This window comes from Sinohyriopsis cumingii, chromosome 10 (assembly GCF_028554795.1).
Source record: "Sinohyriopsis cumingii isolate HCF-2022 chromosome 10, ASM2855479v2, whole genome shotgun sequence".
In the NCBI taxonomy this organism is placed as follows: domain Eukaryota; kingdom Metazoa; phylum Mollusca; class Bivalvia; order Unionida; family Unionidae; genus Sinohyriopsis; species Sinohyriopsis cumingii.
In genome coordinates, this window is record NC_142970.1 from 37,171,073 (window position 1) to 37,194,431 (window position 23,359).

The following is a 23,359-nucleotide window of genomic DNA, read 5'->3' on the forward strand; positions in this document are numbered from 1 at the left end:
AAGTGTGTTAGTAGGATAAGACGTTGGGTCTTTAGTTTGCTTACAATTAAAAACTATAATAATAATAATAATAATAATAATAATAATAATAATAATAATAATATTATTATTATTATTATTATTAGTAGTAGTAGTAGTAGTGGCAGTAGTAGTAGTAGTAGCAGTAGTAATAGTAGTAGTAGTAGTAAACACGGTCCCTATTTAAAGAGTATAGCTCAATTAGTAAAATATAATTGATCTCCCTTGAGACCCGTAACAAAATTATATATATATATATATATATATATATATATATATATATATATATATATATATATATATATATATATATATATATATATATATATATATTAAACTTTTTTTCATGGAAATTTTTCTTACATTGAATTGACCGCTCCAGAGGCCTAGTTGTTTGAGCGTTAGCCTCGGATGCGGGAGGTCGCGGGTTCGAACCCCGGGCGAGTTATACCAAAGACTTCTAAAAATGGTACTAACGGCTTCCTAGTTAGGCGTTCAGTATTAAGAGGTTTGTGTTAGAATTGGTCGGCCCGATGTCAGAATAATGTGACTGGGTGGGACATGATGCTACATGTCTGAGGCATGATGCCCCAGTGGTAGACATCGCTATAGACTGCCACACTGCAGACCTCGTGGCGATATAACTGAAAAATAGTTAAAGGTACGTTAAATATCCAACACACACGCTCACTGAAGCATTACAACAGTTCTGGAATATATGGAAAGACTAATTTTAGGTGATTGACTTTTGTAAAGGTGATTGACTTTTGTTTGGTGTGGGTGGAAATACTTTCTAAACGTTTATTTATTTCTCCAATCAGAAACAATCTGCATAAACCTAAACCAGCAATTCAAAATAGTCTTAATCATAGGTTACATCCCCTGCTTCCCTCTAACGGAAATCATGTTTAGTCGATGCGTGCAGTCGAAATTTCTTCTACTGCTCTTTACGTCTGTCGGTATTAATTCAGCTCCTATAGTAAACCTTTGGAACACGATGATATTAAAACTTTGATAACTTTAAATTTCTTGAATTCTCAAGATCAAACCTATTTTTATCAGCATAGACATATCATTATTTCAGTTATGAACTTTCCATACTCAAGCTTGCAAAGGAACTGAAATTACATTAATAAAACAGTGTCTCTATTTTTTCAGTTGCAGCTACGATCGTCTCTCAAAAGATCATTTTTACTAAAATATTACTTTCATTATCAACAAGTCCTGGCCAGCTAATCCCCTATAATTGCATTATTACAGGAACCCCTTACTGCACCAAGGCATCATGATCCCTTCAGTACATGTGATATAGAAATAACTGTTTTGGGGTTTCACCATTATTTTGCATTTTCATCCTTATTAGAGGCATTATCAGCATCATTTGTCCAATATTCAAACATCTATGGGTCAGGACGTTTTATCCTGAAGTTCCAGTTCAGCAGTTTTGTCTTTTTTGTGTTTAAGTTTTTACAGTTAAATTTGGGTAAATATTTTTTGTATTACTGACAGCCTTTAATAATGGTGAAACTGTATTATTTGTCAGCTTTGAGCAAAGTCTGTTCACTGCTTTTTAGACGAAGTTATTAAAGTTGTTTATGGGTTTTGTTTAGTAATGACAACCAAACATTAGTACTTTGTCGTTGGACTATCGAAATTTACACACAACTGTGAAGATTTAATAAGATAATTATTAATTAATTTTCATAATCAAATACGAAGATTTCATAGGATAATTCTAATTTAGTTTCCAAGAAATATATCTTGCAAATGTGGGCCGACAACTTATTTAGAGTTGAGATACAGTAGGCATGTGGGACCAGGTGAGGCACTTTTTCCAAACGAAGAAAACAGCCGATGAGAACAGAATTGTGCCAAAGAGAACTAGAGTCAAATATTGCAAGAAACATAAATTCAGACCTAAAGAAACATTGTTCTCTTAATTCACACTAATAATTGGATACGAATCATAAGGTATATAATAAGAACGGACACACCCACTATTTTATTTTTATATGAAGTACACAAAACAGTTGTGCAGTAATTGTGGTAACAATTATCGATAAAGTTAGAGACAGAAAATTCCTGACACCGTGCGTGTGAAAGGAGAAAATATTCCCTGAAATAGTATATACATGTAAAATCAAAACAAAAAGTCAAATCAAGAATCTCTAATCTGTAAATTCATTCTCAATCCAGACGTAGTATAATGGCCCACTGTCTAGTAATGTCTCTCCTCACTCCAAATTTATTTTCGACGAAAGGTTAGAGGAAGTTTCACAAGTGGCGCATTGTTGCTTTTAGGATTTTCAATGTAAACTTCCATGGTTTTCTTTAAAATATCGAACACAACCGTGCTCCCCGTCAAACTGGGATCTGGGCCTCGTGCACACCTGTATATTGGATACATGCTGTTCTCCGTGTCTCCGAGCACCGCTTTGATATCCTTGAGGGTCCTAGGTGGAGGCATCTCTCCTGCACGTTTTGTACGTGCATTTGAAGATGGCAAATTAAAGTTTTGCTCCACGTCTTTGAGATGATAATATGAGTTGAAATGATAATAATGACATGGTTTGTCTGGATCTACTTGTTCGTGGATAGTGGTCAGTTTCAAAGGACTCTCAAATTTGCCAGGCCCTACTTCTAATGACCACATTTCCTTGTGATTCATTGAAGCTATGTTTGCATTAAATCCATCAGAAGCCCCGTATCCTTGATTACGAGCTATTCGGACCATTTCATCGACACTTGATGCAGACAAAAGTCCCCGTGTTATTAGACCAGCGGGCGTGCCGCCCAAGCTAGCTTTCATCGGTACAGTCGCATTTATTGCAAAAGCAAGACCGTACTTGTTGAACCCAAATGTAAAACCTGGCAACATATCAGGACACGAAAGTGCTGTGAAATGTTCCTCCTCACAAGTGACAGTTCCTTTCTGGGCCATCGGGTCAATAATATGAGCGCTAATGATGTAAAAGTAAGGGACACCAAACGCGTCAACGTCTTCATTTTGAGCCAAAATTTTCAGGTTAGGAGTGTTGACATATACAGAGGAACAACCGTGGATGTGCTGCTCAGGATTGTGTTCTGCTTCCATTAAATCAAGAAAGTATGTTTCCTTCGCAATGTTCAGCAAGAAAAGGTGTTCAAATGGCATTCCACTTCCGTCTGACATTCCTCGAAGTTCCGTAACATACTGGGGGAAGCTGCATTCTGATGCTTTTAGATATTCATCGAAGATTTCTCTCCCTTTGTGGGTATTATAAAAGGGGAGGAGATGTGATGGAATTTGGGAGGAGTTAAAATATTTATGTATCCACTCCCTGAAAACTGTCCCAACGTTGTGACCCACCTCGTAATAAGTCCCTCGCGTGTACAGCACGGGAAGTCTTTGTGCATTATTCGTGTGTGCCATAATCTACTCTTTAGGATCTTCTTTACACTGCTGAACGTACTTTCGTTGGGTATTGCCTTCTTCATCAACTATCTGAAATAACCCGAATGAAAGCAATAATTACATAGCTTGCATATATGAATACTTTAGAAGTCTATAGCAGTCAGACATAAAACCATAAAGAGAAAAAGTTTGGTGTGAATGGAGTCATGCCAGATTTACCATTAATTTTTTTTCTCTCGATTACTTTGAAACTATCATCCTTACAGTCATGTATGTATGTATGTATGCTTGCACGCACGCACGCACGCACGTACGTATGTATGTATGCATATATGCATGCATGCATGTATGTATGTATGTATGTGATATTTCCCTTCTGATATTCTGCCATTTTCTACCATCATTGATATAATTTCAAAGGCCGATGGTTTAAGTCTCAGGCTTGGTCAGCATGGTTATGTGAGACCAGTTGGGTGGTTTTTCCCCAGCTATAATGATCCAAATATGTTCCGTAATTTCTCCTAGTCCACTAAATATTTTCTTAAATCAATTTGTTTTATTTACTTTTTAAAATCTCAATCACAAATTCCAAAGACGGATATGCGAAAGGTCCGTGTATATTTCCGTAATTGGTGTACTAAAACGCAGCTGATCGTTTACATATATTATTATCATACTCCACTCGCCCCTCTACCTAGATAAGGTGAATAAATACCATCCAGACTCACACATTTGTAATATGTGAGCTCTAAATTTATCAAGGTAATCCATAAACACTTAAAGTAAATCGATCCTTTGTTAAGAAGTCAATCTTCTTTTCCTCTCCTTGCAGGTCGACATACCATTGAGATATCCTCGTGAAGTTATTATGCATGGTGGTGACGGCACATCGGCAATCTCTGTATCCACGTGCTGTTTTTTCTTAGCACCAGTAACGTCGATGTCATTTATGGAAAATTCCACCGGCACGCTGCTATTGTTGACTCCCCCGACCAGGTTTTTCAAAACAACGTTGTTGATATCCACGTTGAACGCTTTAAATTTTCCAGTTCGACTTTTAGAAATCACAAGCTCTTCCGAGCTGACGTCAATAACAATCAGCTTCGCGTGGTAAACTAATTCAAATCTTAGTTGAAAAAAATATGGGCAGATCTATATTATTTCCCTGCATTGTCGCCTTCATAAATGTCGACATGCATTGTATGTACTAATAAGAGTAGATTCTAAGTAACATCAACAAGTGCTTGCGGGATCGGGCTTGCCGCATAGTCACACATACTATAGAAACGTTGTCGAGGTGTATGTATGTATGTATGTATGTATGCATGTATGTTAGTCTGTGTGTGTGTATATATGTGTGTGTGTATGTATGTATGTATGTATGTATGTATGTATGTATGTATGTGTATGTGTATGTCTGTCTGTGTGTGTGTATGTGTATGTATTTCTGTCTCTGTGTGTGTGTATATGTGTGTGTATGTATGTATGTATGTATGTGTGTGTGTATGTATGTATGTATGTATGTATGTGTGTGTGTGTGTGTGTGTGTATGCATGTATGTATGTATGTATGTATGTATGTATGTATGTATGTATGTATGTATGTGCTTTAGCAGAGGCCCCTAAAAGTGAATAGAAGGACTCGAAACAGAAAGGGAATGGAAACAAACCAACAACTACTGAGGCCGTAAGTTATGATGATATCAATAATCTGTTTCAATCATCGCTGCTGGGACCTAATACACGATCACGTTTATTAACCATTTACTGGTCTAGCAATGCATTCATTTAATGGTTCGGAAAGGGGCGTGAAATAAAGAATGTCTAACTGTTGATATCACTTTACGCACGATTATGAAATTAATTTTGAAGACAGCAAGTCACACAATAAATAAGAAACCAAAGATGTAAGCTACCACAATCTTTCCTTGTATGTATACATATATACATATTATAAAAACAATCGTCCCAGTGAAATTTGTGACCCTGACGATACATTCTTCCCTGACCCCGTAACTCATGTGGATGCTCCTGGGCCAAATGACCAATGTTTTTTTTTCCTTTTTGTTTATTTTGTTTTTTAAGGGTATAAGTTGGGGCAAGAAAGCCAATTACCTTTATGAAGAAAAGTGCTGTAAAAACAAACTTGCCCAAACTTGAGAAAATATTTGTGTCAGAAAATAGTAGAAGACAATATTCTGGACACACAGGCTATCCATATTACTGTCCATAAAAATTCTAAATCTCTTAACAGCAAACTTAGTAACAACCATACATATTTTATGGCAATGTTGTAGCCAGCTAACGTTTCCAAACCCTATCTGCCTCATTTTAATCAAAGATGATAATACAATGACAAAATGAAAATTCCGGTACTTACCAGTTATAGTGGTTCATTCATCTGTCTACACACTATTCCACCTTAAGACTTCTTAGTATCATTTCCTTGTACTAGTGTTAGCGACAACGGTCATATATCCATGACAGAAAATATAAGATTTCTAACCTAACTAGAGAACTCCTCGCGTGACTTTCAGCAGAGTACTGCGTTTGAGGGGTATTTCATACAACTGGTCACGTGGGTAATTTTACAAGCTGTATCAGTTACATCTCCCATGTTTCACAAACCATTAGACCTCTTCCGAACAGAGGAGACTTATATAGGTCAGTGACACGGTCAGTGATTTTTAGTCCAACCCATATATTTTACTATTCTTTAGACCTTGTACCTAATATCGTATCGTTAGTAGACGTTTGTAATATTATCGGTTTACCGCGATTTATTTTCAGGCAGTACCTGTCATAGTACTTCTTCACTGCCCCGGTACTTCGGTAGTTTCTGTCAGTACGGAATGTATGCAGATTCCAGTGCAATCGTTTTTGGAATTTAATGATGTTAAAAAATGTTTTTATTTTTCACGAGAAAATATTTGCCAAAAATGTTGTTTTTGTTAAATAGTTGTATTTGCCATAATATTTTGCGAATATTTCAAATTGAATTTTATTTATGGACCTTTCGTAACACGTTGAACACGTGTCACATGTGACAATACTGCTGTCGAATGGGATGTTCTGAAATATATTTGAGCCAAATCCAGCCTTTTGAAAAGTTCGGAGTAAACCATTTTTTTGTATAGTTATCTACTGGCATTTTATGTACATGTACATGCCATAAACATCCAAAGATTTACAGGAGACTAGTTGTTTCCTGTTTAAATTACAAAATTTCTCTAGTCCACTAAATATTTTCTTAAGCCAGCGTGTTTTGTTTACTGGTCTTCACTGATAAACATTTTTTGCCGAGTTTACATCCTGTTCAAAGTTTCACTGTCTATTATGTCAATAGCTAGCAAAATGAGCTCTTCGGTTCACTTCCAACTTTTTGTTTCAACAAGCTCTCCAATGTCATCTCAATATCTTTAGCAGGGTTTCAGGTATAGTGTAAGCTTAATCATTTTCGTTTGTTTACAGTGTTTAGATGACAACTTATACAAAAAAAAAAAAAAAAAAAAATAAAAACAGCAAACAACAGTGGACATATTGTAAAATAATCTACAATAAGGAATTGAGAATTTGACTTTTCCGAGGTGGGATGGGGTGGGGAGCTTCTATTTTACTTCGAGTCTAGATATTTTATTTTATTTTATTTTATCCCAAAATAAATAATTTTGGTGTCTTTCAATAAATATTGGATTTAGTATGGGGCTATTTTGCTATAATTAAGAGGAAGTAGTATCATACGGGGTATTTCAGACCACATTTACCTATCACGTATCCTATTATATGAAACTCCTTACAGTTCCCAATAGCTTTTCCCCACTGGGGATTTGTTACACTTGCGTGCATATCTACATGGATGTTTCGCTTGTCGAACATGGGTCAAGGTTCATGGGATGGGGAACCATGATGGGTTAGAACGGTGTTATGACTCAGTGGTTATAGAGTAAATAACAGAAAGAAGTAAAACTTAATAAACAATCTAATTAACAATGTTGTAAAATGAAAATTTAAGAGGAACTTACATAATTATGAATTCAAACCAAACTAATTCTGAAAACGTTATATTAAAGTCCAAATGAATGAAATATTCTGTATATAATTTCAAATCCATGAATATACTGGTCCGCCAACAGTGTTGACGTGTCAAAATGGCGTTGTCCAGAACTCTTTTGATTAATTCACACTAGTCCCAGAATAAAACTATAGTCCAATGAGCACTTTCTATTTCAACTGAATAATCAAAATAACTGTTTCGTCTCAAATACAACATAAAATTACGTCAGTAGGAATGATATTACATCAAGAGCACAAGAAATAAGAAAGAGGACATTGTTCAGAGACGAAGGGGAAAACACGCATATTATCACAACTTGTTACGTGGCAGAGTGTAAATCTCCAATATTGTTAAAAAACTCATTTGGTCTCACCCAACCAATGGGAAATAACTTAATTCTTCTAAGAACCCACCTGATCGACCTCTCCAGTGGGAAACAGACCGAGACGTGTCATAATGTTTATCACAAACATTATTATTAGTAACTGCAAACACGCACTCAAGCATATATTGATAGATCCTATGAAATGGTACGTTCTTAATATCTTATAATAGAAGCTATGCACGTACAAAATTTCAGCTTAAGAAAATCACTACCATTTACAGACATGAATACACTTTACAGAATAAATAGATATAAATGATAGTTGTTTGATACTAGCCAATTATGATACTATTTACGGACGGAGACATTATTTTCCGGCGATTGGTTTCTTACTGCCTGCTGAACAGTTACCTGTTATTGGTGGAGTTTCTACGTAACATCAACAAGTGCTTGCGGGATTGGGCTTGAGATACGTTGTATAACAGGAGTCCATGCAGTGCTTCTACAACATATTCGGCTGTGGATCTTAATTTGCAACAGCCATGTTGAATAAAACAGCGGTAGATGAATATGTCGTCTATGCAAAGATTCAACAATTTCAGGTGGTTGTTCATCGGAAATGCCTAACTGACTCTGCCAACTGAAGTAGATGACGATTAGTCAACACGGTAGCTGCTGCCGCCCACAGCTCTGAAATCGTTGCGAGGAATTGAAATATTGCACTCCTATATTTTATGTGCATCACCCCAGACACTGACAACTTTAATTTTTCTGATGTCATCTTGTGTTTATCTGTTTCGAGTTGATCAAGTTGCGTTTATGTTAGCCAAAGTTTGTTGGTGAAATCCCCAGTGTGACCCCATGCTCATTTCTTAGTACGCTCTTTATTTTCGTGATATAACATTATTTTAATTGTGCTGTTCAATTATGTGAAAACAACTACGTGTTTTCTACAACCCATCAATGATCCTCGTTCAACCACATACTTCTCCAATAATAGACGCTTCTGTGAGAGGATCACAGTAATGCACGTGTAATTGAAACCAGGGTCATGTACACATGCCTTAATGTATACGATGACCACGAACAGTTTAAACAGCTTCAGGTGTAGCAATCAAAAGTAATAAATCGGGTACAAGGGAGTGAAGTTATGCTCCGAAATCTGCTTACCTGTAACAACGTTTTCATGCTGGAGAATATATCATAACAGCATGTGATGTGTATGGCCTACCTTTTCTACGTTAAAGTGAAGCCAAATCGTTTAAAAGGTTCGTGATGTCCGTTTAATAGCACATAAATTTCAGACACTCCTAACTTATTGAACAGTATTACACTACACATGAGGCCGATCCCCTCTTGATTTATAATTTGAAACACCACGATGTTTCGATTTGTCAATAACTTTCTGCGTATTAATTTGCCATAAAATCTGTCCCTTTGAGTTAACTGGTAGCAAGTTCGTGGTCATCGCGAGAACAAACGCAATTCTGTGGTCAGCCACTGGGTTCAGATCCACAAAATCATTTTCGAAAACGAAATTTTGCTGTTTTAGCTATTCCAGTACCAAGCTAAACTGCAACGTTGGCTTTGTCATTTTGGTGTAATATGACCGTGTGTTTCAGTCCGAGAACATCTCTGCAAAACCCAGATATTTGACATAGAGGGCTCGCGTAAGAAAACACCAACGAGTTTCTATGAAGTTGTTTTTGACGAAGGGCGAAGCCACCATTGAAATCTGTTTTAGTGCTTTTTAACAGGAGAGCTAAGACATCTTGATTTACTTCAGTGTATTCTTAGGCATCTTTGCGGCGTCAGTCTGCATGATCTGCCATGACAGCGCATGCAGGTTTCCGCATTTTGTATGTTTATCATAGATTTAAAAATGATTTGCGAGACATGATGCTCTTTCACCCTATGGAAACAGACAATTCGGGTCAAGTTGAGGAACTTCTGTGGGTCCCAAATATCTTGAAACTCATCCCGCGAGATGTCTGCCGAACATAATGTGTAATGAATGACAGTGTCCATAAACCCAGGGAAACATAATCAAAATTTACCAGTTTTTTTTTCTTATCACCTTCGGCACGTGTGAATATCGATAAGTCATGTGGATCATGAGCTGTATTCTTGTTCCGGCTCCGGGAATAGGTTCTCGCGGGGTTGTCTTGCAGGTAAAGTGTCACATCGTCGTACACAACAAGATTATTTTGCTCTGGGTCAAGGTTGTCAGTTTCGGGGGCTTTATAGAAAAGAACCGAATGATAAATAACGAAACATCTTTCAACATGCTAGTGGTTAGTTAAACAATCTGAATGTTTCATGACATGGCTGTTCGTCTTCCCTGGAGGGCTCTTTCAAGTGCAGTCTATTCCATGTTAACCGTCACATTACCAGATTCAGCAGCAACTACTTTTTCCTAGATCCAGCCTTGATAATAATTACGTACTAACTGAATTTAGAAACATGCCGCATGTTTGGGTGATCGAGGCTCTGACGAAGAAGAGATGTCGATAGCAGAAAAAATATATATTTTTTTCATTAGTGATGTCCTGTTAAATATCACTTGCAGTATAATGTTAAATGTCAGTTCAGTAGAATTTATAACTTACCATCATGCCTTCATACTCTGTGCGATGCCGCATGAAAGCTCGTACTACAAATTGAACTCAGTGTCAGACGCTCTAAAACAGAGCATCAACGCTGTAACTTGCGTCCGATGTAGAGCAAGGAAGTTTACGCTTATTAAAAGTCGGCGGCAAATTGGGTGCTCCGTTAACGAGGCTTTCTGGGGTACCGTGGAGTAAATATCTTGGTAAAAAGCTGTCCCGATAAAATTATGACGGGCTTGGGACATGGATAGATAAATAAATCTGGACTCTAATAGGCAACCATAGTTAAGAGAAGAAACTGTCAACCTGTTCGATGCTGCAAATTATCTATATCTTAAATATAAAAGGTCAGGTGATATACGTGCAAGTCAATGCGTCGACGTGGATCTAAGGTTTGACTTAAATAATATTGATTGAGCAGCCATTGGAGAAATAATCGCCATATATTGTCAAAGGAGGTATGAAGGCAATGGCTGCACTTGGAAGATCATAGATGCTCTTATGGACAAAGTCACTCGGCATAGCCTCTTGAGGATGTTTAGATCTGCTCATGGACAACGTTTAATCACTGGAGGTGAATCCACTATATAATAAATATGGAGGCGCGGTTACTGTAATGGTGAATCTGGATTTGAAGTTTATGGGCGTGGCAAAATTTACTTGGATTGTTGCCATAGCGTGCCTGGCCAAAGAATCATTGTGGCAAATTTACCTAACCTCAGCAAGGAAACGTTTCCGCGATGGTTTGATGTGAGGATGAGGACTCACAATGAAACTCACGAGGCGATTATTTGTTTCTCCCACATGACTGGGTACGTGCGCGTATATAGTGTTCTTTTTTCTTCGAGTTCTAATATGACCATGATATCACTAACTGTTTAGTCACTGTGAATACGTGAGTGATTGAACTTGCCAAGTTTGCTATGAACTGTCTGCGGCACACTTTGCAGGAGATAATGCTTGAATTCGCTTGATTAAAAGAGGACATGCTCATGCTACAGTACTGCCTCCGCAGTTTCTCTTCGTTCAAATTTTGTACCTCTAGTATGGATAGGACTCTCCATATGGTGCAATCATATGTAAGATATTCCCTAGAGTCATTGTCCAAATTAAAGTACTCCAATGATAACTTGATGAAATCTTTGTAAAAAATTCTTCTGATTACCCTGAGATCGCTTTTCTCCATCATTTTGGCCTAGAAGATCTTTTGTAGTAGTCGCTTTTATGACATACTGGTGACTCAGCCTGCTCGTCCCAACTGCATAATGTGCATGCTTGAAACGCCTTCCCATGTAAAACCCTCAGTGTCTGGGACCCTGTCCTGCCATCTTAGCTTCATCAATTTGTTCCAGCAGCCATGTGTAAATGGTTTAGTTTCTTAGCATGGCGTCTGTACACCGTCCAGGTTACATAAGCATAGAGCATGGTCGGCAACGCAATGGTTTGTAGATACCACGTTTGTTTGTGATCTGAGCACATAAACAAACCAAATATAAATACACTAATACATTTTCATAGCACTTGTGATGGATATTAATGTGTGTGTTCTTTACTGGCTTGTGTAGTGATTTCACCATAATAAATACCCAAACGCAATGGTTTGTAGATACCACGTTTGTTTGTGATCTGAGCACATAAACAAACCAAATATAAATACACTAATACATTTTCATAGCACTTGTGATGGATATAAATGTGTGTGTTCTTTACTGGCTTGTGTAGTGATTTCACCATAATAAATACCCAAACGCAATGGTTTGTAGATACCACGTTTGTTTGTAATCTGAGCACATAAACAAACCAAATATAAATACACTAATACATTTTCATAGCACTTGTGATGGATATTAGTGTGTGTGTTCTTTACTGGCTTGTGTAGTGATTTCACCATAATAAATACCCAAGAAGTCGTTTGCCGAAGGTACATCGATTGCATCCATTACTTTTTAGCATAATAAATGGCAAGGTAGATAATACACAATTTACAAGAAAAAAGAGAAGAGAAGAAAAAGCTCAGAGAGTTATATACCTCAATCCAACAAAACAAGTATAACACACTCGAAGAAGTAATAAAAAACAATTCAAACTTTAGCAGTGAGATGGTAAACAGTTTAGGTATAATGTTCGTGGAAGAAATAACTACATCATACGGATGCGTTGCTCTTTCAGTTTAATTGCTACCACACTGTCGTCACATACATTATTTGTGGTTACACCTATCATTCAGGAAAATATAACCGAACACTGTGTAATGAATTAAAAGTAACGAAGTTGAGGAGCTATAACTCACTACACTGGTACTGAAGTGCATGGAGAACGTTTTGGATACATTTACAATTTTAGACACTAAAATATCAAATGGAACATTACACTCGCCAAACTGACTGAATGATCGAAGGTGGCAACCCAGGCAGTGAACGTCAAAACATTTGTTTGCAGCACGATACCATTAAATCTGAATATTGGTCAATCAGTTCATGACAAGTGCAAACATGGAGTGCTTTCTTCTACGTCTACGTCACGAGAGAAGGAATCACAGACATATCACATAATACATCTTAAGCTAATATCACTCTTGGGTCACCTAGGATGGGCTTATAGAACGTAATTTCAAACCAACTGCAGGTAAAATATTAGGTTCCTATAATGTATCGCATATGTCCCTTTTGTTTTAATGTACACATAGTTTCGGTACATTTGATCTAGTACCCTGGTATTCATGTATATTTTGTATGAAATTGCCGTGTAGATGCATAGGTATCTCCACACATCAGGAATGTTTTAAAAAGCTTATGTTTCAAGCCGTATCGTTTGTTTATAAATAGTCCCCCCGAAGTGTTTAACCAGCATGCATTGGTTTATTATCAAGTGATATAAACTGTTGATTTATAGGTCCATAATATATGACCTTTCACCAAACTCTGTCTTTAGTTTTGAAGAAAGAAACTTGGCTATTGAAGATGAACTCGAGGTCGTCCTCATCTGTGTGATTCCCTCGATTAACTTTACTATTAGATTTTAGCACCTACCTTTTATTTGAATACCAGTTTGTCCCAACCGCATCTGATTTAGCTTATATATATATATATATATATATATATATATATATATATATATATATATATATATATATATATATATATATATATTCTACAGGATATCAGCAAAATACGTCCTTTGTGCGGAAATGTCATCTTCAAGCGAAAGGAGGGATAAATAATGGGCTTGATACGGATATCCTGTACAATTAACACCATTCTCCCTATATGAACAGGCACATGCATATATATATATATATATATATATATATATATATATATATATATATATATATATATATATATATATATATATATATATATTAACTTCTTTCCATATATATATATGTTTGTACACACACACACACACACATATTAATATATATATATATATATATATATATATATATATATATATATATATATATATATATATATATATATATATATCGCAACGTATGACACGCGCCCTTCTTTTTGAAAGTGGATTCAAACTAATTAGCATTTCTTGTTTTAGGCAAACTCCGAATTTTAAAACATATTCTTAACAGCATCGATACAATTAATGAATATTTATAAATGATTTATTTCCCCATAATACGGGGCCCCGAGTGGCCGAGTGGTCTAAAGCGCTCTCCGTTACGGATCACTGCCATCTCACCTCTGTCTGCGGCGGTTCGAGTCTCGGATTCAGCCAATGTGGGTATATGAGAGAGCTTGCCAGCTTCTCGTGGGTCGGTGGTTTTTTCCGGGGTTTTCCCGGGTTCTTCCTCCACCATTAATACTGGTCGCCATGTATAGCCTATCGTGTGCTGAAAAATGGCGTTAAGCTCCACAACAACAACAAATCCCCAAAATACAAAGTGAAAATTTGAAAAGGACTTAGGTAATGTGAAATAAATCCCAAATAGTCCTAAAGGTTTTATCATAAGTCCAAACGTATGAAGTTCCTATTGAATTCCAGTGGTATTCCAGTTAATTCCAGTATTGAATGTGTTGATGTACATGTAGTCTCGAATGTGATTATGTGCAAATAGCCTGGATTGTGGCTATATGATAAGAGTCTTTTGGTGTATCACAATAATGTTATCGAAAACGTTCTTGTTTGAAATCACGATTATTCCAAAAGAATGTTCCAATCCGAGAATAACTTAGATGGGCACTTTATATTTCTATATTATAATGCTTACTTACACATTTCGAAATTGTACTGTACTGTGATGAAAATTAAGAACAAAATCATTCAAGGGGTTTAGGACATACAAGCAAATGAGAAAACGTCAACAAAAGTCACCAATGGAAATTCTCTATGACAGTGACCTTAACACACATAAGCAAAGTGGCAATAGAACATCACCAAATTAATTGTGAAAATCACCAAATTAATTGTATTAGCTTCATAATGATTCATTCCAATTATGAAGAAAATCCATCAAGAGGTTTAAGAAATATCATCTAATATATAACTTTAAGCACAATCTTAATGCAGACTTCCCCTGTGACCTTGACCCCAAGGTCAATGGGACAATCTTGTCGTATAATTAATTGTCCAGGTTCCTAATTGGTTATGACAAGTTTGAACAAAAGCAACGAGGGAGTACATGCAAATGAAAAACTTTAACCAAGACTATATCAAACTGTTAACACTAGCACCAGAAACGTCACTGATAATTATCGCTTTCCCAATAACTTCGGTTCAAGGAAATATGCTGGGCAATTATTTTAAGAAACAATTTTCTTATGTTAGGTGGAAAATAAAACAATAGTTAATATAATAAATTTTGACGGTAAAAGGACATATGCAAAGTGCATGTATTGACAATTAAAATCTATCGATATTTACATTATTAGCCCATGAAAGAAATATATGCACTTACACACCACATAAAGACACACGTACAAAATAATCATGTTTGCATAAAATACGCCAGAACAGTCTGTGCATAAGTTGTGCTTTGAAACAATCATCAATTCCACTGGAGACACAATTCTTGACATTATACGTATGAAAAGAGACATTATTGCCTGAAGTAGTATATACATGTAATCTCATAATCAAATGCAAGTCAAAGCAAGAACTAAAAATCTGGAATGCATTATCAATTCCAATGTGGGTTATCGCACATATTTATATTAATAATTCCCCTACTCTAAATATTCCATTCCAAATTTAATCTGTCAGGGGTAGTTTCAAAAACTGAGCATACTGGGATTGTCTAAATACATTTTCCATGGTTTCTTGTAAAATATTAAATACAACTGTACATATCTTTAACGGGTCATGTGGATGTGACTATTGGATACGTAATGTTCGGTGTATTTCCAAGCATGACACTGATACCATTGATGGTTCTAGATATTCCTATCTCATCTGTACATGTAGCATGTGCCCATGTTGATGGCAAATCAGGGATTTTTCAGCGCTCCCTAGATGCTTATAAACACCTAGAGAGCATATGAAATCGTTTGGCGAAAACCGCATTTCGATATGACTTTCCATTCAGGAGGAGCAGCGACAACAAAATTTCAAGTTACGCGCCATGTTGACCGCATTGTATGTAACATCAGCACCTTTTTCACTTAGGACAGTCCAGGCCTCATACAACGTCTTTTGGTAAAAATTCCCATGTTGATGTGACCATTCGTTTGCGACGAATAGTGGTAACATTATTGTCAAGATGGACACTGTGGCAGCTATGTAAGATGTCCGAGTTGAACTATTTTCATTTAAGACCAACTACACATAAGAAGAAGTGTTCAGTGAAAATCGGATATTAATATGACTTTCCACTCTAAAGTAGTGATATAGTTTTTAAGATGGATGTCATGGTGGCCATATTGGGCATACAATCGGCACTATTTTCATTTATGTTCAACTTGACATCATAATAAATCTTTGGGTAAAAAATTGCTAAGATTGCCATCCATTCTGGAGGTGCTGTGATGACAATATTGTCAAGAAGGCTGCTGTGGCAACCATGCTGGATGTTTTATGGTTTCCATTTTGATTGAGAACCAGCAAGACTTTGGTATAAATCTGTGTGTAAATTTCATGGCAACCCTCCGCGTTGTTTAACAAAAGCAAAAACAAATTTGCTCTAAGATCAAACAAAGGTAATGTGTGGTTCTGGTTAAACAAAAATTCTATATTTCATGTCGACCCTATAAAAGCAACTGTGAAAAAGCCCCTACCCCCACCCCGCAAATTAAAGAACATCCATCATCTAACTCCCAACCTCCAAAAAATCAGGAAAAAAATAACAAATTGACTAGCTACAATCAAAGTAAAATTCATAATGCACGTGATGCTTTTTGCGGTTTACCTTCGTTTGAAAATAGTCAGGTCTGTGACAAAAAAATATACTTACCTACTAGACCATACATTTTTTTCTCAATGTAAACAGAACCACACAAGTTTTATTTGTCTTAATGGACGGAGGGATGATGGATGTCGGACGATGGAAAACTGACCAAATCATAAGTACTACATAATAATTACAGTCAAGCCTTATACAAAAGCATGACAGGTTGGCAATTATTAATGTTGACCTTGAATCTTTGTATAATAGCATAGCTGATTTGCAATTAATGTTTTCCTTGAAACTTAACACAAAAACATAGTTGCTTTGCAATGTTCAGAAGACATTGATGAATTTATTTTAATTTGGAAAGCTGAAGTAATGATAGAATGAACATATATTCATATATTCCGCAAAAGCATACACGTTTATGTCTTTAATTTTGATGCATGCAAAACTAAAGTATTTTGGTTCCCATTTGAATATTCAATGTAAAATCTATGCTAAATGAACGCATAACTGCATACCTCACAGGACTTTGTCAAGGGAATCCGGGATCATTACAGTGGTTACTAATTGGTATAAAATATAATTTATTGCGTTTCTCAAATAATTACTCAACGCCATTGAAAGTGGTCACACGCCATTGAAAGTGGTCACATAAAGTCTTTCTTGGTTTAGAGGGCATGTCTGGTAAATATATACAAGTAGAGTTTGAGAGCTTGACCAATATACCACTATGTCTGGGTCGCCTGAGAAAGGTTAAAAACCCATATAATAATGGTCACTGATATTATCCCATACAATCACCGGAAACGATTGTTTTGTTATAATAATCTGAACCAGATTATTGTCGGTCACCAGAACAGTGTTTGAACACTGATCTATTTCACTTTTTATGGCAATACCAGTGGATGTACGGCTTATATTACAATGAGGAAAATATCAAAGGTTATTGTGTTTTTGTTTGCTTTTGTTGCTCTCTTTTACCAGTGCATCAAATATCATTACATTCTGATTGATTTACTGATATATATTACCCATAATGTTTATTAAAATATATTGATAAAAATACGGTTCATCAAATGAAATTTCAAATACTTGTTAAATACTTGTTGCATCTCTACATAATTCATAACAACGATTTAGCATTTTACAACAAACAGGTTGTCAGTCCAGTAATGTCAGTCGGGTAGACGCATCACAGTAATTAGAACTCTTTTTCAGGGATAAATATTAATAATGTTGATCAGGTTTTGCATTGAAATCGTATGTGATTGGCGGTATTTCAAACTGAGAAAAGGAAAATACTACCGATGAACTTTGATCCAGACATTTAACTGATTTGTATCGTTGCTAAATATTTATTGCGTCATTGTATAATACGTATCAATGATTTAGCATTTCGCAAGACCGATAACCAGTTTTCATTCCGGTAAGGATTGATGACGTTGTCTCACTGGAAGCATGTTAAGATATCTTATATACGTCCTTAATCTAGTATATCAAGATGAACCTTAGTATTCCTCCAATTTCATAAAAGATTTATTAACCTCATTTACATTTAGAGAGTACACGTGTTTTCACGTGTTTAATGTTACTCATACAAATCCAATTTGAATAATCAGTAACTTCTCCATCCTTAACAACTAAATCAAGCAGCTTGAAAGTGCATAAAGCATACCATGATGCAACTTTACGCGCTCTTTCAGAGGGGTGGGGGTGGTACAGAGGGAATAGAATATTGCATAAGATAAACTAAATCTATCAGTACGCCAAATATGATAAATTAGTCTTATTATGTATTTCGCAGACTGCCTTTATTTACCTGTACGTATATTATTACATTTATGATCTTTATTTACCTGTACGTATATTATTACATTTATGATCTTTTTGGTACAAAAGGTTAAGCATATAGTTGCATATTTAATTCAATCTCGGCGATACGTGGCATTTTCGTGAGTCAATGATGTTAATAATAAACTTGCTAAACCTACACAAACAAAAGGAAATACATTATACTGTTACAAGCTGTTACCTGACAACATGTATGCAAAATATCTGTGTGTAAGGAAATCGTGAATCATCCTATGTGTGCTATCGAACATATTTTTGTTGCTATGCATATTAGTAAAGACTTTTGAACACTCGTGACATGTTTAAAAGAAAGCTGCATTTTGAAGAAGTACCATGTTCCCACTATAATGTTCTTTAGATTGTCTGTAATGCATGTAACGTAAAACAAAGATCCACTGAGAAATTAAGGAAAATAAAAAAATTCTAACCTGTGTTAATACTCTTTCTCAATACATCATTTTACTCGACCTTATTACGCATCCTCCTGGAACATACGGGGTTGGTATGTCTGATGCATGTTTGTACGTATACTGCTGTGTGCCTAGATTTCTGTCAGGTGAATCGGGAGTGACTGTCTGTTACGTGAGAGTTAGTTAATGGGCCGACATGTGAGTATCTAAGTTACATAAGAATGACCATACTCACGAAGAAAAGTATTGGGGTTGGGGCGTACAGTCAAGACGACTAGTGCTGCAGTCTTCAGACCCGTTTTCGAATCTCAGCATACTAAAATTGATAACATATTCTCTCCTGGAAGATAATATGTTTTCTCCGTATATAATGTCACTACATATTTCCACACATCCTTATGTGAGATCCAATGATAACTGTAGGATTCAGTGATAACACATTCCGCTCTGCTGGCTATATAATCCCACCTTTCATTGACAGCATATACTTTGGTACCTTCCGAAATCTATGTATAGGCAAGAAATCAATGGGGTAAATCAAACTAGCCTGGAATAATATAATCTTTTATATGTGTATGTGTATCAGAGCGACGCTCCACCCGAGCGGGAGAAATTCTGATTACGTGGGTAGAATGTTTCTGACATCGATGAGTAATTAAGCATTATTTGCTCACATTCCGGATCTAAATATGAGGATCGGTGTCAAAATGGTGAATACTGTTGTAAATTGAAAACAGGATATCAGGCATTGATAATGTCACCTCCTTACGAGAGAGTGAAAAATGATTTGGTTTTACACTGACTTTAAATGATACTCAAGTACATTTTAATGATCAGTAGAAAAGACGACTTTCCTAATGACAAGCCACTCCGTCTGAAGTGTGTACTTAGCTTGAAAAATAATACAAACATGGACAGGGCCAACAACAAAGTCCACTCTTATCGATAAGATTATTCAAGACATACATAGATAGAGTCCTCGACTCAGATTTGACTTATCATTCATAAATACTAGTCAGAACATAAATCTGAAATAAAAAACAAGTACCTACAGCGGAGTTATTTCTGACTCGAAATCTGTCTGTAGCTAGGTCGATCATAGTAAATTGTCTTGTTTGCATTACACTTGACTTCAACTGTCTGTTGCAGTCCGTAAATGTTCCGCATATACTGTTATCTTGATTATTGTGAAAGAATGTTCAAGTGATGATATAAATCAGTTAAACGTTGCTACATTACCATCGCCAACTATTCCATGAAGCGATGTGATAACTTTCCACAATATGTACACCCAATAGGTATACCAGAGTGTATTCAAGGAGAAAGGAAAAACAAGAACGACAACTCTGATCGTAACTCGTGCTTCTTATACTATATCTATAGATAGTTTTAAATGTACTCTCCATGCACACATGCCAGTTTGTTTCGTTTGGCATTTTGGGCGATTTAACTAGATTTTTCAGGACACACAGCGGCCCGTTTAAATGGCGGAGGAAGAATCCTGGAGAAATCCTGTAAGAAACACCGATCCAGGGGAAGCTACTGGCAAACTTTCTTACATACCCACACTAGCCCAGCCCGAAACTCGAATCCACGCTGACACGTATGAGATGCAAGTGACTGGTAAGGGCAAGAGTTTTAGGCCACTCGGCCAACCTGGGTCTCCACATATGCCAGGACCCTAACAAAGAGAAGAAAAGAACCTAGCTCAGTCACAAAACAATCATGTTAGAGTTTTGAACACGATGTACATTTTGTTTGTAGAATTCGATACTTTTTCAATGGAATACTTATGTTGTGATGTTGATTATTTCCTCAGGAATATGACATTTTGAGAACTCTCACCATCTTCCTCCAGTTTTGCATTGCGTCCATCCAGCATGCCTTCTCCGTCATTATCACGCAGATACACAAAAAAAAAAACAACTTCATAATATACGTTCTCATATTTTGATATAGTACAGAGATCTTGCATAAGCCAAATATGTTTTGAACCCTTGACCAATTCCCTCCTTAATTTTTATGTTGTATCCCTTCCAATTCATGTCACGTTTGCCATCTTGACGGTGAAGATTAAATACTATAATGAGTGGATATAAAATGCGGACCTTTTCATGATTTCTTTTGAAAAACTTTGAGTAACACACAAAACGATGCTGTAAGTTATAAATTCTCCACCCAAAAGGGCGATGTAGCTGAATCCAGGAAAAAACGTTTTAAAATGAAGTAAAGCCACGTATAAATTCTTACTAATATAGTACCACTTACAAAGCCTTAATTAGCTACAATTTTTAATACAGACACAACTAAGCACTTGTATCGAAACAGAACTGCACTTAATTTGATTGCCAACACGGGTCTAACAATATACATAGCACACCAGTACAAATACAAATTACTAATAACTGCGGTGCAACGAATAGAAAACGGATTAGGTAGAGAGATATTCTGATTAAAAGCGAAATGAAGCGGTAATAGACACAACAATTTTGAGCTTATACTGGAACGAAATGGTTTAAATGTCATTTTTTTAAATTTATTTAATTCTTTACGCGTGGGATAAAATTTGTAATAATTAGCAAAGCACAAAATTTGTATGCATTAACATTTCTGAAAATGTCTTATTTTTATATTGTTTTCTTCTTTCAGAAACAATGGTCAACTGAAACATTTTCTTTCAGATATAACCAATTCTGACACCTTTCAGTTTGAATTGGAAACCAATGAGTAGTAAGGAATAGCTTTGTGGCAGCACAACGAAACGATATTATAACAATCCTAAAGTTGTTTTGCCTAATTTGTCAGATATACGCAAGAAAGACCTTTTTACAAGCTGAATTATACCATGTTATTGTAAAACATTTACTCCATACAATGTCAATACTAAAGTCACAGAGTACGTGTTACTTATGACACTTACAAAATTGTATTCAAACGTATCCAGACCATAAAGATGTATACTTTGTCAATTTACTTTTATAAAAAGACTGCTGAAATACCCCCGTAGCTATTTTATTTAATATTTTAAGCACGTGAATAAAAAACAATGGACTGTTTATTCCACATCTCATTCTTTTCAAATATGTCACCTTTATTCGGCAGTTCATTGTACGTGTTCAGATTTTCGATGCAATTTAATAGTTCCTTTATATAATATGTCGGACGATGATTCAATGCTTTTCGACAGGCTCCTTGTACTGAAACGAAAATTGATCCTGTTTGGGAAGGCCTTAAGCAAGTTCTATTTATCTTCATATGCAAAAGCAAATACCTTTCGGATTTATTATTGTCTGTGAATGAAGCTACTCATTGCATGCTTATATGTTGTAAAGATTTTTAATTGAAGTATTTCAGGGTATGTCCTCGTCTGATTGCACACAATATCGCTGTCTGTGTCTCTGTCTCTCTTTGATAATACTCATATTAAGACGGTATTCATTAGGAATAAAAAGATCTCTCTCTCTCTCTCTCTCTCTCTGGTACTGTCATAAGGTATTGAGGCAGTGTGCGTTAAAAATAAATTAGATTCAGTCGAATTTTCTGATATATACAAATATGGTTGTGTTAATAAGCTCGATTTTATTTTCTAGTCAAATGATATTAAGCATATTATTGTATTTACACGTATCTGTTCGCGACTAGTAATGGTCTTAGAAATGGTCAGATCGTGAGCCTAAAGCGAAACAAGTAATAATTCATGTATTTATTAGTCTTCAGATCAAAATTTTTAAACCTCGTGTATTTTGAACACACATTATTTATTATTAACCTGAAAATCAATTAGCAAAAAAGAATAGTCATTCACCAACTCATTCTACCCGTTTATTTATATCCAGTTTGGAGTATTTACGACATAAAGGAAGAAGACGATGTCCAAATTCACAAGAAGGTCGACCAGGATGATTTGCGCTGAATATCTTGAGTTCGTAAAAGGAAGTTTCCATACCATTTGCATCGGGAACTTTCACCTATTATCACCACATCATCTTTTTGTTTTTCTGATAATACTTTCTTTCATATAGCCTTTCTTTTGGCTCTATATATCCCCACAGATATGGTGCGCCGTAAAATCTATAATTAACCAACCAACCAAATCTAACCTAATTTGATATGCTGGTGTCGTATGATAATTCAAATGTTTACTCAAGATCTGGGGCATGTAGGCTAATCATCGTATGTCAGTCAGACCCATACACATGACATTTGATACCTGTGAATCAACAACCAGTGCTCTCGCAAGTAAAGGTTATGGTGTACCCAAAGGAATCAAAATTACTGCAGCATAAATTTTGTTCGTCTTACGGTAATTTTATTCTAAATTAATTATATAAATAAATAAATTCCAACACAATG

General features: G+C 35.8%; 1 protein-coding gene across 7 annotated transcripts in view; it reads right to left on the reverse strand.

Moving 5' to 3' along the window:
* LOC149789882 (beta-alanyl-dopamine/carcinine hydrolase-like) overlaps positions 1-21,218 on the reverse strand; it is a 110,644-nt gene extending 89,426 nt beyond the window's left edge. Inside the window, exons 1-2 of one of the 7 annotated variants that reach the window (XM_089971943.1) lie at positions 20,246-21,218; positions 1,993-3,502 (exon numbers count right to left, since the gene is read on the reverse strand). In XM_089971943.1, coding sequence (XP_089828069.1) covers positions 2,264-3,430 — 1,167 coding nt within the window. In that variant the 5' untranslated portion in view covers positions 3,431-3,502; positions 20,246-21,218 and the 3' untranslated portion in view covers positions 1,993-2,263. Of the gene's footprint in view, positions 1-1,992; positions 3,503-5,791; positions 6,293-13,428; positions 13,531-19,024 lie in introns of those variants that run through there. The other 6 variants (XM_089971941.1, XM_089971939.1, XM_089971937.1 and 3 more) reach the window with 6 other exon arrangements.
* Between the last annotated feature and the right edge of the window lie 2,141 nt (positions 21,219-23,359).